This window comes from Lipophrys pholis, assembly GCF_963383615.2.
Source record: "Lipophrys pholis genome assembly, chromosome: 1".
NCBI lineage: Eukaryota > Metazoa > Chordata > Actinopteri > Blenniiformes > Blenniidae > Lipophrys > Lipophrys pholis.
In genome coordinates, this window is record NC_137635.1 from 833906 (window position 1) to 851347 (window position 17442).

Below are 17442 nucleotides of genomic sequence, written 5' to 3' on the forward strand. Positions count from 1 at the left end.
CCCGAAATGACCGTGTTGGAATTGGCTTCATATAAACCCCCCTGACATAAAACTGAACAGATGGACTGGCGACCTGTCCAGGACCTTCGCTCACACTCAGCTGGGATCAACCCCCAACAGCTCCATAACCTTAACTTGGACAAAGAGGAATGGAAGATGGATGGATGTGAGCTGGACATGATGATGTCTCACCTGGTAAACGCCGCAGGGGTGTTCAGGTGATGAAACAGTGCTGGGTCGCACAAGAAGGAGGATCTTTGACACACACTTACACAGGACTGACCCAGTGGACCCAGATGTAACCTCAGAGTTCTTTCTGGTGGCCAAGAAGGGGCTGATGTTCTGCAGAAGTTCTTGAGCAATTGACAAAATAAAAGAGAAAGTTGACGATTAATATTTCAGTCCATTCCATAGAGGAGATTTTGTTTGCATCAAATACTTATAGCAACCAGCAATCACCTGAAACGTATTATTAAGGCTGTTTGCTTACAATCGCTTGATTCGTTTGTTGATCTCAATACTGCAATCCCCCCATTTCAGGACCTTTTCTACATGTTTCCCAGCAGACAACATAAATCATTTCCATGATTCCAATTTTGGTGAAAGAGCACCAATAATATTATGCCAGCTCTCCTGAGATCTGTGTACCTGGTGAGTGATGTAACCATGAACCCGCTCCAACATTCCCCAACAAGTGAACTCTTGAGGAGTGAAAGACTTCACCTGCACAAACATACACAAACACTTTTATTCAGGGCAACTGTAGCTGGAGTTCAGGTGAAACTTCATGTGTCTGCACACGCGGTTTAGTTCTGATTCTGTCTTTGCAATGGAGGCTCAGCTACCTCGGTGCTCAGAATAGCTTTGAGTGCCTCCCGGACGTCGCTCCTGTTGGTCACGTCCACCGTCCACACGTAAGGCTTGCCAATGAAATGCTCAGCATAAGGGTGCTGAGACGATATCTGGTTAAAGACGAGGATAACATCAATATTTCACAGTCGCAATGATTTTTGTGTTCTCGCTTGAAGTGTTTCCCACCTGTCTTGTGGTGGGCTTGCCCTGGTAGAAGTCATTGTTTTCTGGTGAATGTGGCGGGTCGAATCGTGGCTGGAGGAAGACACAGCCGAGAGATATCGCCTCAACGGGAGCTGGACCCTCATAGGGAAAGCCCAGGCCCACAAATACCTGCAGGAGAAAAGAAAAGAGGCAAAAGGAAACCACTTTGTTAATGGGACACCATCATAAATCGCAATTAAAATAGGAGGTTATAGTAATTCATGTCGGATAAGATTCACAATTGCCTCCATTTCTGATGACGGAGGGATAAATTATGCGGATGGTGCACTAAAGTGATTTTCTGGCTTCACAGTGTGATTCTGTATCAGACTCCAGTCCGACCTTGGATCTCCGGAGGAGTCGAAGGAAGTGTTCCTGAGTCAGCAATCCGTGGTTTCTGATGAAACTGGGGAGGTTTGAGGTGTGTCCTAATGGCTGGTACACCGTGGCATGAATCTCCAGCAGCTCACTGATCACTCCCACATAATCAGATTTCCCCTGGAATGTAAAGAGACAGAGAGATTCATACAGGAGTCAAAGTGTATTCACTGATTTTCACCAGGTAATTCTTTAAAGTCATTTGAATTATTTCAGTAACACATGTACCATAGTATTATAGTTATCATACCTGCCACATGTAGTCCTGTTTGCCATAGACCACTGCTATCCTGTCTTTGTTGTCGCTCTCTGGCTCAAGTTCGTCCTGCCTGATCTCCTTTCTCAGTGCATCCTCACTTGAAAAGCCCAGAAAAGAGTTATCTGGAGTATGAGCTGGAAACAAGACAACCAAATCACTGATTAATATTCAATTCAACTTTTATTCTCGGAGATGAAGCATGGGCTTGGGCATGATGCTATTTCACTGAAACATGATCCAATATTGTACAGTTTTGATAAAATACATTGGCTATAAGGGAGATGTATTTGATAACATGAGTTGATTCAAATACAAGTTATAACCTGGAAGCACGGAGCTTTTACACCAGAAGATCTCCACTAAGTGTATTTCCCTTAAAATGATTTACCATTGACATTATGCTCACAATCTCAAGATGCCTCCAATTATCCTGAGGACATGCCTAAACTAAGTCAATATATGAATGACTTGATTTTTCCATGTTTTTTGCAGTTTATTAATCCTACATGTGCTTATCATGATAAATACAAACACTCACATTATTGGTCAGCTCGATTTGCAAAATGATGAAAATGATTAAATACATTTGGCTTCTTCTACTGAGCAGACCGCCGCTGGATAGCAGTTTATATTCAAATTGTGTGAAAGAAGTGAAACATGCTGCACGGCATAAATCACGTCCCCCAGGAAATAAGAAGTGAATGAGAGGGTGAGGTGTTTGGATTGGTAACTGCCACCCTGCTGCCCTCTGACACACCGAGGAAGGTGTGAGGGATGAGTATTTACTTTACAGGGAATGTACCAGCAAAGGTGTCCAATCCCCAACCAGATCTCTGTAAGATTTTATATGTATGTCCAAAAAAAACTAAAAAACTTTTTCAAAATGATCCATCACAGAATTACCTGCTGGTTCTTTTTCAGTTCTATTTGTCTCCAATGCTTCTTTGGGTTCGTCAGATTAGCAGTGTGACATGCACTGGAACACAGTTTATATGTTTTGTGCATTCAATCAAGTATTTCCTTGGTTTTAAAGAACAGAAGAATAAAGTTTGTGTCTTCGTCAAGACTTAAGCTGTCGGTTCCTGTTACCCGGTCTTGGCTGTTTTACTTTATACTTTGTTTTACTCCCTCTCACATCTTTAACTATCAGCCACCTTTCTCCCTCCTCCTCCCCAATCAGGACAAATAAACAGTGTTTCCAGGCAGCGGGATGGAGAGTGGCTCCCAGCTCGGTGATTCCAGCTCGTCTCCATCTCCCAGCAGGGTGAAAAAGATGACAGGGAGAGGTGTTGGAATGAAAGTTCTGTCTGGGCACCGCAGTTTGTTTGACCTCAGCTATTAATCCTCCCACTGCAAAGACGCTTAGAGGGGTGCATGTGAAAGATATATGGTAAGCATTTTTGAATCAATGTACTGCTTTATACATTATAGATTCTCTATTTCTACCATTTCACACCCACATACAGACTTACGGAACATAGTCATGTACTGCAGAGGCTGGAGACCCCAGCTGCCCCATTGTGTCTTATATCCGTGACGGTGTGCATAGCTCTCCAAGTTAAAGGCTGGCTCCGTCCCAAATGAATCTAGGATTCTGAAGCGGCACCTAAAATTAAAAAAACAGTGTGTCACAAATTCAATGAAATATAACTAAAGAATCTTTCAGAACAATTCTCATGCCATTCGCTCATCTTCCTATGTGGCAACGAGCCAAGTGCAATTTCTCAATTCTGCTATCAAAGAAACAACAGGGAAACTGGGTGATATCTCTGATTCTTCATCTGGGCGCTGGCGTAAATCTCAGCTGACCCAGCCACAGGTTGATGGTTCAAAAGCCACACCAAGAGGCCCATCCTGGATTCAAACCTAAATTCATTTGCTTTGAGGCAACCTAGCTAATCACCGCATCACTTATCTGTCAAAGTGCAGCGTCCAGGTTCAAACATGTCACTGTAACATCAGCTCACACAAAAAATACCATCCATCCATCCATTTTCTTCCGCTTATCCGGGGCCGGGTCGCGGGGGCAGCAGTCTAAGCAAGGAAGCCCAGACTTCCCTCGCCCCAGACACTTCCTCCAGCTCCTCCGGTGGGACCCCAAGGCGTTCCCAGGCCAGCCGAAAGACATAGTCTCTCCAGAGTGTCCTAGGTCTGCCCCGAGGCCTCCTACCGGAGGGACATGCCCGGAACACCTCCCGAGGGAGGCGTCCATGGGGCATCCGAAACAGATGCCCGAGCCACCTCAGCTGGCTCCTCTCGATGCGGAGGAGCAGCGGCTCTACTCCGAGCTCCTCCCTGGTGACTGAGCTCCTCACCCTATCTCTAAGGGGACGCCCAGCCACCCTACGGAGGAAACTCATTTCAGCCGCTTGTATCCGGGATCTTCTTTCGGTCATGACCCAAAGCTCATGACCATAGGTGAGGGGAGGAAGGAAGATGGAGCGGTAAATCCAGAGCCTCGCCTTTTGGCTTCGCTCCTTCTTCACCACGACGGACTGATACAGCGACCGCATAACTGCAGACGCTGCACCGATCCGCCTGTCGATCTCACACTCCATCTTCCCCCCACTCGTGAACAAGACCCCGAGATACTTGAACTCCTCCACTTGGGACAAGGGCTCTCCACCGACCTGAAGGGGGCAAGCCACCTTTTTCCGGTCGAGAACCATGGCCTCGGATTTAGAGGTGCTGATCCTCATCCCAGTTGCGTCACACTCGGCTGCGAACCGCGCCAGTGCACGCTGAAGGTCCAGGTTTGATGAAGCCACCAGGACCACATCGTCTGCAAAAAGCAGAGACGAGATCCTGTGGTCCCCAAACCAGACCCCCTCCGGTCCCTGGCTGTGCCTAGAAATTCTGTCCATAAAAGTTATGAACAGAACCGGTGACAAAGGACAGCCTTGCCGGAGGCTACTGGGAACAGGTCCGACTTACTGCCGGCAATGCGAACCAAACTCCTGCTCCGGGCGTACAGGGACCGGACAGCCCTTAGCAAAGGGTCCCGGACTCCATACTCCCGGAGCACCCCCCAAAGGACGTCCCGAGGGACACAGTCGAACGCCTTCTCCAGGTCCACAAAACACATGTGGACTGATTGGGCGAACTCCCATGAACCCTCGAGTAGCCGGTGGAGGGTATAGAGCTGGTCCAGTGTTCCACGACCTGGACGAAAACCGCATTGTTCCTCTTGGATCCGAGGTTCGACTAACGGCCGGATCCTCCTCTCCAGTACCCTGGAATAAACTTTCCCAGGGAGGCTGAGGAGTGTGATCCCCCTGTAGTTGGAACACACCCTCTGATCCCCCTTCTTAAAAAGAGGGACCACCAGCCCGGTCTGCCACTCCAGAGGCACTGTCCCCGACCGCCACGCAATGTTGCAGAGACGTGTCAGCCACGACAGTCCCTGCACATCCAGAGACTTAAGGAACTCAGGGCGAATCTCATCCACTCCCGGTGCCTTGCCACCGAGGAGCTTCGCAACTACCTCGGTGACTTCAGCCCGGGTAATGGACGAGTCTACCTCTGAGAACCCAGCCTCTGCTTCCTCAGTGGAAGACGTGATGGTGGGATTGAGGAGGTCCTCGAAGTATTCCTTCCACCGCCCGACGACATCTCCAGTTGAGGTCAACAGCTCCCCACCTCCACTGTAGACGGTGTTGGCGGAAAACTGCTTCCCCCTCCTGAGGCGTCGGACGGTTTGCCAGAATTTCCTCGGGGCCGACCGATAGTCCTCCTCCATGGCCTCCCCGAGCTCCTCCCAGGCCCGAGTTTTTGCCTCCACCACGGCCCGGGCTGCGGCCCACCGGGCCTGCCGGTACCTGTCAGCTGCCTCAGGAGTCCTATGAGCTAACAGCGCCCGATAGGACTCCTTCTTCAGCTTGACGACATCCCTTACTTCCAGTGTCCACCACCGGGTTCGGGGGTTGCCGCCACGACAGGCACCAGAGACCCTGCGACCACAGCTCCGAGTAGCAGCTTCAACAATGGAGGTGGAGAACATAGTCCACTCGGACTCAATGTCTCCAACCTCCCCCGGAATCCGTGAGAAGCTCTCCCAGAGGCGGGAGTTGAAGACTGCGCGGACAGAGGGCTCGGCCAGGCGTTCCCAACAGACCCTCGTGACACGTTTGGGCCTGCCGAGTCTGTCCGGCTTTCTCCCCGTCCAGCGCATCCAACTCACCATCAGGTGGTGATCAGTTGACAGCTCTGCCCCTCTCTTCACCCGAGTGTCCAAGACACGTGGCCGGAGATCAGATGACACGACCACAAAGTCTATCATCGACCTCCAGCCTAGGGTGTCCTGGTGCCAAGTGCACTTATGGACACCCCTGTGCTCGAACATGGTGTTCGTTATGGCCAAACTGTGACTAGCACAGAAGTCCAATAACAGAACACCGCTCGGATTCAGATGAGGTAGGCCATTCCTCCCAATCACCCCTTTCCAGGTCACACTGTCGTTGCCCACGTGGGCATTGAAGTCCCCCAATAGAACAATGGAGTCCCCAGTTGGAGCACTATCCAGCACCCCTCCCAGGGACTCCAAGAAGGTCGGGTACTCTGTACTGCTGTTCGGTCCGTAGGCCGAGACAACAGTCAGAGACCTGTCCCCTACCCAAAGGCGTAGGGACGCGACTCTCTCGCTCACTGGGGTGAACTCCAACACATGGCGGCTGAGCTGTGGGGCAATAAGCAAGCCCACGCCAGCCCGCCGCCTCTCACCGCGGGCAACTCCAGAGAAGTGGAGTGTCCAGCCCCTGTCGAGGAGCTGGGTTCCAGAGTCCAAGCTGTGGGTGGAGGTGAGCCCGACTATATCTAGCCGGTATCTCTCTACCTCCCGCACAAGCTCAGGCTCCTTCCCCCCCAGCGAGGTGACGTTCCATGTCCCAAAAGCTAGGTTCCGTGTCCGGGGATCAGGTCGTCGAGGCCCCTGCCGTCGACTGCCACCCAATCCACATTGCACCCAAAAAATACCAACTAATTTAAATTCTAGAACATACTTCTCAATCTTGCGGTATACATTTTTTTGATTTAGGGAATTTTGGCCATACTGGTAGTGTTGAAAAGCCAGTCCCATCGCTCCTTGGAGGTGAGCAAGCCCATGGTAGTCAGTGTAGATGAGGTCAAAGGTGAGGGCTCTTTGGATTGGACAGCTGCCTCGGCCTGGAGCAGCCCCTATGAGGCTTGGATAGGAACAACAAACACAACAGGTCAGAAAGCATCCAGCGAACCCTGGAACCCTGGAACCCTGGAACACTCGCTGCATACTGGTACACCCACCTTTCAATTTCAAGGATGCAAGGTAACTCATGGCCGCCATGAAACTCACAACAAATGCAAAAAAGACACTGGCTCCAGAACAGCTGGATAAATAAGAGTGATTGTAACTGAGCATTAAATATTTATATGTTAATGCTACCGGGTGTTTGAGTCCTGCTAAGTGCCAGTAGTGAGTAACTACAGTATGTCCACATTAACATGAGTCATCGGTGTTAACAACCTGTGAAGATGGTTCTGAGACATGCTGAAGGTCAGGTTGTGGCCCAGAATGGTCAGACAGGCGGACAGGTCAGCCCACTGGACTAACTCGCCTAGAGGACCGCCTCTTTCCACCATGGCAGCAAAACGCTGGCCAACACTTCCCGCCAGGGCGCCGGGATAAAGCAGCACCTAAAAGAGTTTGACATCCAAAATCGATTTTTCAAATATGTAAGTTAAAGACTTTTTTTTTTTCTTGTTCAAGATAAGATCCAAAGAAATGATATTTACCTTCATCTGGACCGAGACTGTCCTGCTGCTTTGCTTCATCCTCAGACCAGCATCTATCCAGCAGTCAGACATCCGTTCGACTCTGGACCGAATGAACCTGACTGCTGGGCCACTGCTGTTGCTGATCACCTCGTACAGCGGATTGAGAGTGGTACGAAGTTCAGCCTGGGAATTATCACAATGTAAAAGATTTTCACGGAGAAGTACAACTGGAAGCGAGCAATCCGATGGTAAAGCATAAAAATACACCTTCTGTGTGTCAAAAGGAGGTTTCTGATGCCATGGCAGTTCAGAGTGGTTCCTTCCAAGATGAGGTGGACAAAAGTCTTCTATCTGACTGAGATAAGTCAGAATGGAACATGTGGTACCATCCACTCCATAGAAAGCATAGCATGGGTCCGACTGCCATTGAGCCTGCAGGAACTGCACAGAAACGGATGTTTAGAAAATAAAGCGTATTTGAGGTGTGATTCATTATAAACATTTGCTTCGCTCCTTTGCAATATAAAGTACATTTTCTACTTCATTTTTACAACAGGGACCTACTAGCATTTTCACTCTCTCACCTCCACTTTCTCTGCACACACTGGATATGCAGGATCCACTGGCACTTCACACTTCTTGTTGGGTCCTGTTAGTAAATACATTTGCCGTCACACAGCTTGTCTTTGTGTGGCCATATTCGAAAGCACCATTAGTCTACAACCCCCAGCTTCAGCAACAAGTGGCACCTTGTCGCGTTACCTCGACGTGGATAATGAAGAACAGCAGACAATAACTTTGATATACAGCCTCTTGACTGGAATACGCCACGATGTGAGAGCTCCCACAGAGGCATTAGAGTAGACGCACTGTGTTCTCAGAGGCCCTTTCCTGTAAGCCCTCCAACAGTCTTTAGCCAATGTCAATCAACTGGAATGAACACACACGTACCCACACCTGACCCACCTGCCTGCTACCAAACATTCCCATTTAAAACACTCGCCACTGCCAAAACACACAGTCCTTAACTGTGTAAAACAACCTAATAAAACGGAAAATGGAGGAAAAAAAAGATAAGAAAACCTGCAGACTGAACAGAGGTGTGAAAGCCTAAACACAGTGATATGCTGTAAGAGCACAGAAAAAAGACCCCCCCCCCCCCCCTGCAAAAACAAGAGTATGAGTAGACAAACTGGTGAAAGGACTCCTGGGTAATTCAGTGGGATTTTATGGGTATGAGGTAATGTGAGGGGCAAACGGCTGGTGATGGGGAAGTGTGTGTTTGTGTGCATGCGGGTGGCATGTGTGTGTGTACTGTACATGTGATGGTGCCCGCATGGCCAGAAACTTTATGAATTCCCATTTGAAATCACAAAAAAATAAAAAGTAAACCAACTCAGCTCAGTCTACACACACAGACCTTTGCATGCCAGCCTGTGTGCGTAGCTGGATTCTCACCTGACACCTCGCTGGAGGGTCGTTCTTTTTCTTTTCCCTTCCCGTGGCTAGTTCATTGGCAGAGCCTCTGTGGGACTTGTTAAACTTCTATTCAAGGACTTCAACCCCCATAACCACCTGCACCCACTGCCCTTTAACCCCCCAATTCACACCCTGTATTATCACAGCTTGTTAATTTCACTGTGTGGTTAACCTTTACTAAAGCTATGAACCGTGCATTTGGCTCAAAGTATCATGCTACCTCGGCAGGCAACCACAGAGAAGCTTGCAACCAGCCAATTATTGAAACTGGCAGCGTGCAGAGAGGAGAGAGTGTATTCATTTGGTGTAGCCAGAGAGTAGAAGCCTATTATAACGGCAACAAGCCATAAAATGTCTGTTTGGGTTGAACAATGAGCTGCTTTTAGTAAGAGACATTGTAAAACTAAAGCTAAACTAGGCAAGAAGTCCATGTAATACTTTAATACACCTGTAATATCAGTAGGAATGAAAGCCCCCGTTTTGTTTAAGTCCCTTTCAGCATGTTCCTCTTTTCTGGCACAAACAGTTAAATGCAAAATTCACCCATGACAGTTTATATTAAATGTTGCCCACTGGAGAGGAGCAGCTTCACTCACTTCCTTCAGCTTCTTCACTGTCATGGCGTTTCAAGCGTTTCTGCATTTTAGTCTGAAAGCTCCTGGTTTTGCAGGTTATATCTTCACCATCCCGCTTTCCTTCAGTTAGAAGTTTCCAGTGTAATTTCACAGAGTTCACGAATCCTCAAGATGTAAAGAAATAGAGTGAATCAGCTTTGATAATCAGTCGATGATATAAAACATTTGTAGGTATTTGCTGCAGCTTCACTCCATCTTGTGTTCAAACGGGACTTTATTTGCACTCTCTGTTTGTTGCAAGGATATAAGTTCCTATTTTCATGTAAAAAAAAACAACCTAATCATTCAACTCTATATTTCCTCAAAATGGAAACTACAATTCCAAACTAAAGTTTCATGCAAAAAAATGAATAAAAGTCATGAGGTCTTTATTGAGTTTCTTTCCTCATTATCTTTCAAAATTTTAATTAGAGCAATAGTTTCCAGTCTGGACTTTTCTAATGTCAATAAAAAGCATTCAAAGATTCTTCCTTCTGGAATCCCAATCTGAAACCTGGATTATCTTCACTATGGACCTCCTGCTGGTATGTTGGTGAGACTCTGTGTGTCCACCATAGTTCAGACGTGGCTCGGTCAGTAGAGCAGTCATCTCCCTATTGTGATGTTGCAGGTTCAATTCCCATCTCCACCTGTCCACATGCTGAAGTGTCCATGAGCAATACACTTAACCCCAAATTGCTCCCAATGGTGTGACAGTGCCTTGAATGGCCGCAGCCTGTGTTTTGGTGTAATTGTGTGTATGAATGGGGGAACATGATCGACGATGAAAAGCTGCTCCTGCAGTTGAAAAGTGCCATTTGCCAATTTTTAAAAAACGATTGTCTAAAGTAATTAAATGTAATAAAAATGTATAATGCAGGATTATGGTCAATGTTGAATATACCCTCCCATCCACAGTTGGTGGTTCAATCTCTATTAGCAAGGCAAACCCACTTTGGTCAAGACAAATAACATTGGATATAAAAGTTTGGTGTTTACCTGTGTGTGGGCTGTGGCGGTCTTGTGGTGTTGGCGTGTGAGCGTCATGGTGATGGTGGCTGAGTTGATCCAGCCTCTGGGATACTCTCTTCAGCTCCTGCTGTACTAAGAGGGCCAAGCCTTGTTGGTCCTGCCTAAAACTGGAAAACAAACCCAGACACTGAGCTGTTCAGAACATTCAGCGCTGATGTATTTACACAGAGATACGATTTCATATCAAGGAACTGAATAGGGTTGGTATATGATGGATTAAGGCCCATTGAATACCTCTGTAGAAGCTCACTGAGGTCGTTTCTGGTCAGCTGGACATCCTCTCTGTCTCTATTCAGCCTCTGCATCTGAGTTCTCAAAGCCTCCAGACGAAGCGCCAGCCTGCGAAAGCCCCGACCACGTGGACCTGGGATGTAAAATGACATGTATGTCACACATGTTGCACTTAATGAATGAGGTGTAATTCTGTATTTCAAGCCTTTGGAAGAGACAAAGTTTTTGACAGGATATAATTGCGGTTGTGTATGCTTCTTCCCCCTCATTGGATTCAATGGCTTCTAATATTTTCTACAGGGCTGGATTTTCCTGAACAACAATTTTATGGGAATATTTCTGAGTGTAATTGGACCATTGTGGTCACCTCAAATACTGTGTGGTTTCAGAGAGAGCACACACACACACACACACACACACACACACACACACACACACACACACACACCGCACATCGACACTCACTCTGTGTTTGTAAATCTTTCCACCTTCACGGTTGGATTCAGCACTCAGATTAGAACTCTGACCTCATAGCTGTGAAAAAGTCCATTAGAGGTCACTTTTCAACACGTTCTCCACAATGAGGTGACGCTGTTCACACGATGGCACATTTACATTGATCTCTGTCAGCTATTGTGCTTCTATTAAGTTCACTTTAACAACACTGGAAATCAAATCATGGCATCTCCATATAGCTCAAGTAGTGAAGATTTTGATTTTTTATTTTTTTTTATAAAAACTTAAAAGTTACATCGTTAAAAAATGTAACGTACCGTTTCAAACAGAGACAATAAAGAAGAAAATATACATTAAAACACTGATAAAAGCCCACAGCCACCATACTTTCTTGTTGGTTGCTATGGTAACAGACACCTTTAAACAGTATAGGGCCTCTTTCTCGAGTTTCCTCCGAAGATTTCAAGTGAAACGTTTTCTTACTGATCTGACTCAGCAGCATAGTCAAAGCCTCAGTTAATCATCTATGTAATTTGCATGGCGTCACTGTAAAAATAGCAAATGTGTGTTTTCAAAGAGCGCTTGTGACTTTGAGGGCTTTATTTGGACCGACGATCCTGAATGAAACATCTGTATAAAGCAAACGTGGCTGTTAACAGAGCCGAGCAATATTACCTTACAGCCGGGCCTCCCTGGGAATGGGAGTTTAACCTGATATACACAGTCAGGTCTCTGAGAAAAAAATGATGTCATTTCATCTGTTTGCTCAGCTGACTGTCAGCGTGTCGCTGCTTGTGAGCGTGGAGGTCCTTCGGCCACAGCGGCAATGAAAGATTGGGTGATTCTCTCACAGATTATGTCAGATGTGATGATTTCATTTTAAGGCCTGTAAAGTTTTATACGTGCAGGTAATAAAACGATGTGTTTGACATAAATACGTGAGTGTACGTCACACGTGTAGAGGCAAATCTAAAAGTTGTGCCGCTTCTATTCAACATAAGGTCCGACGCACGCACACACACACACACGCACACACACACACACACACACACACACACACACACACAGGCAGTTTAGAGTCACCAATTAACCCAATTGGATGTTTTTGGACTGTGGGAGGAAACCCTGCAGGGAAACCCCACGGACACACAGAGAGAACATGCAAACCCTCCCCAGAAAGGCCCCCCAATACCAGGACCTTCTCACTGTGAGGCATGACTACTGAAACACCACAACGCCAGACAAATCCCCGTTTTAATGACACTAATGTGCGTGAAGCGTTTTGTTCCCCCCCCCCCCAGAGTAATCATACCTCCGTGAGACACGACCTGCCCGATTTCGATTTAATACGGCATAAAATGACCTGTTGACACGGATAATTTGGCGCGAAGAAAAACAAAAGGTTTTGTTGAAGAACTGGAGCTTTGATAACTGTGTGTGCTCACTAACGCTTCCTCTCATGTGGCACATTTTTGCAGCCCAACCGCTGCTGGGTGGACCGTTGTTACACAGCTTGTGGTGGGTCCTTCAAAGCACGAGGCAATTGTGGCTGAGTGTGTCTGTGGCCGAGATCCACCAGCGGGTCACAATGTCTGCTAAGAACAATTTCCACATGAGTTTGAGAGGAAGCAGATTAGGATGTTTGGATGAATAACCATGCACACTGACTGCATTTTACAACAGATCCTTTTGTAGTCCACAAACCTTTCCCGAACAGTTATACGAGTGTATAAATGAACTTTATCATGTAAAAGAAGGCCATTCTTGAATACGCCGTCATGCTTTTTGCATGACTAGATAGCACTTATATAGATCTTCCTATTCCACATGATGTGAAAAAATACATATATAGGAATCAATTTTTTTAAATCACAAAAAAAGTTTTGCAATGAAGATTTATGCAGCAGTGATGCAGACTATTGATCAGAGACCTCCTGAACACTGACTGAACAGGCACGCAGCCAGAGCAGGCTCATTCATTCATCAAACCCACTGCTGGTTTTACAGAAAAACATCCTCCAGAGGAGACTGCTGACAACATTTGTCTTTTCCATATAAACCAGAAAGCCTTAGCCCAAACAACCTGGTCCACTCCTGCTCAAACAGCCCCGTTTAGAGAAACAGTTTAGCCAGACAAATGAGCATGGGAACAGTATATCTTGGCCACAAACCCACAACTGTCGGACACATGGGAGGACCTACCATGAACTGTGTACAAGTCAGATGAAGACTTAATTCCTGGTCAGAAATTATCTTTCAGTCACATTTTTCCTCATGTATGATTATCTTTCTTTTCTTTTTTTCTTTTAATCCACATTGTTTATAAATAGTCTTGCCCAAAACTATGATAATGTGTGTTCTCGGATATTGATGTTTTTCTTTTTGTTGCTTGTTATAAACTGTGTTGTTGTGGGTGTGCGTGTGTTGTTACCCTGTTCCTCTGGTGATCTCCCAGCAGGTTCATCACTGGACATCTCCAGTGGAACCCACAGGCTCTGCAGCAGCAGGGTGACCACAGACAGGAACAGGCAGAGCACCAGGCAGCCACTAGAGGGCACAATACACAGAGAAACAACCTTTTCCTTGTGTTTGTTCACCCACAGCTCTGCCAGATGGACTGGACTACCTGGTGGCACCACGTGCCTAATGTGAAACCTCACTGGATATGCACTCACAATATTCGTTCACCCTGCTTTTGCAAGATTGGCCTTTTTACATTATTGTTGTCTTAAGTTTTCTCATTGCATAAACTGTGTTCATGGAAATTCCCAGTATGGATTTATTGAATCATTCTATCATCTAATGTTCATTCTATTTGTTTGTACAACACCTTTTAGATGGACGTGTGAATAATTTGAAATACATTGAAATCTACTTTGTTTTATCACACTAAAGTGGGCAGTTCTAGTAGGTTTATTACCCTGAGGCCATGCTACCCATTAGTTTACCTGCTAAAACAACGTTGCATCTAAAAAATATTATAAAAATTGAATTCAGAACCATCTAGTTAATAATTGATACCCAATTTCTGTAAAGACTTTCCCAGACTTTAAGATAATATAATTCTATCATATGCCTTTGACATTTTTCTCGCTCAACATCTGTAACTTTAAAAAGGCTCTCCTGCATTGAAATCTTTATAAAGTACAAAATGGGTCTAAAACTGTCCAAAAAGTAACAAAACTCCAAAAATCTCTATATCCTTGTTTTTGACAAAACATAAAATGTCATAAATACAAATATTTCTGTCTTACACAACTAGTTTCACCGCTTCTTAAATGTGTAAAATAGATTTTTAATTGGGGGTTTGATGCTGTGAAACTTGCACTCTGACGTTTATCATCTATTAAACTAATTTACAGTTTGTAGGGACCTGAATCGATCCGTAACGTTCATGTGAGGAGAGCCTGGCGTGTCAGAATACGTATCACATGAGCTCCCAGCTTCAGTTTTAACTGGGGCAGAGGGAGCCCTCACTTCTCTCTTATCTTTCGTCATCCCCGTAAACCCATCAGCCCTTACCTAAAGAAACACCGAGTACTTGCTTCAAGTACTCGCACAAACACTTTTAAAGAGCTCTGAGAGCCTACAAAAGTCTCACATTCTGACCCAGACAATATTATTTCCATTCAGTTGTGATACTGTAAATGTCATCAAGGCTGTGAGAGCGCTCGTCACGTCATCTCATGTCTTCCATACAGTACGGGGGGGAAGTAGCACAGCTGGGAAGCTGCACAGCAGAACTCATGTTGTTGGTGATCCTAGTGAGGTCACATGTTTGGGAGAATTAGAAGAATGTAAAAGAAGAATATCTGATGAAACTAACATCCAACTATCTGTCTTTTACACTGCATGAACTAAATGATGCCAGTCGAAGTTGACTGTGAGTGATGAAGGTCAGTCCACCAAAGGGCGAACACAGAGCGATAACTGCTCTCAATAACTCATATGACCATTTGGGCTCACATGCATGTTTTTGGACTGCATGGAAAGACAGAACATGTAAGCTGGAACCAGGAGACTTTCTCACCAAGAAGCAAAAATACACCATCATGCCTTAAACAATCAGCTCTTAAATAGAGTGGCAGTCCCAGCAAAGTAAAGTAAATTTATCAACTCAAGCAATTTAAAAAAAAAAGGCCCTTTGCAGCTTTGGACATGAATAATTGAGAAACATCCGTTCATTTTGAGCTTCGGCGACTTTGCCACTAATGTGAAGGTCTTACCTGCGAGGCCTCAGTGCTACACGCATTGCCCTCTCTGCAGGGATCTCACTGTCAAAACAACAACATTACAAACACATTACACAATACATACAGTCAATCCGGCATGCTGGAATAAACAGCTGCAAAAGTGTGAGCGTTCGTTATTTCCCTGTACTTTCTATGGAATTTGTGAACGAAGGCATAAGCAGATAGTGATGTAACGTCATTGCAAACATGACTGGCTGACACGACTCTCTCACCATGAGGCCTTTCTGTGTTTCAGCAAAAATTATAATACATTTTATAAACAAAAGTTATTAAAATGAAAAAGAAAAAAAAAACTGCTGTCACCAACTTGCTGATGTCTCAGTCGCATACAGACCAAAAAAGTGCGTGCGTGGACACACACACACACACACACACACACACACACACACACACACACACACACACACACACACACACACACACACACACACACACACTCACACTCTCACCTCCTCAGTTCTTCATCCCGGCCCACTGGCAACCATCAGGCTTGTTTTTTAAAAACACACAAAGTGAAAAAAGAAAAGAAATTGAGGCTGAGAAGTATCGCGCCTCCTTTTTTTTTTTTTTTTTTTTTTTATCCGTTTTGCTCCTTTTCCCTCCTTGTCTGGCCTTTTCTCTGTCTCAGGGCCTATGGGCAGGCATCCTGCGGTCGTCAAGGTAACCTGACTCCCCTTTAATGAAAACAATAGCCAGAGTGCTACTTAGGCTTTTCACAGATACAATGGAGCCCACGCTATTGGGTGACAGCTCCTTTCAGTCCCACCGGCCAGACTTAAGCCTCAGTTGTGAATTGATACTCAAGCGGAGAGCTCATTTAAATTACTCAAGCAGTGCAAAACCTTTACACTGAATCAAATAATACAGATACAAGACTTAATGGCAGTAAAACCAGCAGCAATGAAAGAGCAAAGAAAACACCCGGTGAAAGTGTATAAATAACAATTAGCTGGGTAAAAAGGTGGTTTGCTGCTCGCGGCGCTGGATACAAGGTGCAGCGAGCAAACAGCTCCGTCACAGAGCAAATAGAGTTCTCTTTAAGAAATAAATCATTATGAAGCTTAAAGACCAGAATGGAAACTTTTCTATTACTTTTGTGTAATTTTCTATGATTTACACTCACTTGACAGGAGCTTTTCTTATTTCTAAGGAGAAAGATAATAGGGGCATTTTAAAGCCGGTCAGTTGTAGATATATCTGTGAGATTTGTAATTACCGTTCAAATTGCTTGGAATTCATCCCAGTGTTGTTTTATTTTGTATTTTCATCGTCCACCATTTTACTGATCTTGTAACTGCCTGGCTGCGCCGTGTCTGTGTGAACTGTCATTCACACCCAGCTGATTGCAGTGTGGGAAAAGGAAACCAATGTTTGACATTTCTGCAAAAACTAAAAGTGGCTCCATGATGACAGAACTTTGTTTTTGCTTCAATTGTGTTAAATTGTGGGAAGAAAAATGAATCTTGCGTTGTTTTATATTAACTTGACACCTGAGCAATTATATTTTAGTTGAATGGCAGAAAAGTGACAGCAACACATTTTTTAAGCCCTGAAGAGACGTGTGACCGCCCGGGGGAGTGGAGCCTTTATGGTAAAGTGGTGTTTCTGGTAGAATATAGACACAATAAAAACAGATAGAAATAGACTGCATTGGTTCAGTTTTACCTGCTGAGCGTGTCTATAAAGCCGTTTATTAATAAGATGTTTACGTCATCAGACACAGTATGTGCCTTTTGTTCTAACTGTGTTTTACTATTGTAACTCAGTCGTTTTATTATTTTCTAGTGTTCATACATTCTTGGTAGATCAGGTTGAGTCTTGACCTGGAAGGCGAGGGACCAAAGCAGGACGAGCGTACAGTCCAGAACCCAACGGATCGATGGAGCAAGTTGCATTGACTTGCTGAGACAAACCACTTTAAAAGGAAACGGCTGAA

The 17442-nt window shown here is 45.4% G+C and overlaps 1 protein-coding gene across 1 annotated transcript in view; it reads right to left on the reverse strand.

Moving 5' to 3' along the window:
* Nucleotides 1–17442, reverse strand: part of LOC308118335 (alpha-1,6-mannosylglycoprotein 6-beta-N-acetylglucosaminyltransferase B-like) — a gene marked incomplete at both ends in the record, with an annotated part of 44743 nt that overhangs the window by 24271 nt on the left and 3030 nt on the right. The window contains 15 exons of the mRNA XM_080477705.1: nucleotides 193–353; nucleotides 649–723; nucleotides 846–962; nucleotides 1039–1185; nucleotides 1399–1554; nucleotides 1685–1827; nucleotides 3166–3299; nucleotides 6742–6873; nucleotides 7191–7360; nucleotides 7460–7624; nucleotides 7709–7882; nucleotides 8026–8090; nucleotides 10534–10673; nucleotides 10801–10930; nucleotides 13685–13800. Coding sequence (XP_080333831.1) covers nucleotides 193–353; nucleotides 649–723; nucleotides 846–962; nucleotides 1039–1185; nucleotides 1399–1554; nucleotides 1685–1827; nucleotides 3166–3299; nucleotides 6742–6873; nucleotides 7191–7360; nucleotides 7460–7624; nucleotides 7709–7882; nucleotides 8026–8090; nucleotides 10534–10673; nucleotides 10801–10930; nucleotides 13685–13800 — 2025 coding nt within the window. The remainder of the gene's footprint in view (nucleotides 1–192; nucleotides 354–648; nucleotides 724–845; nucleotides 963–1038; nucleotides 1186–1398; nucleotides 1555–1684; nucleotides 1828–3165; nucleotides 3300–6741; nucleotides 6874–7190; nucleotides 7361–7459; nucleotides 7625–7708; nucleotides 7883–8025; nucleotides 8091–10533; nucleotides 10674–10800; nucleotides 10931–13684; nucleotides 13801–17442) is intronic.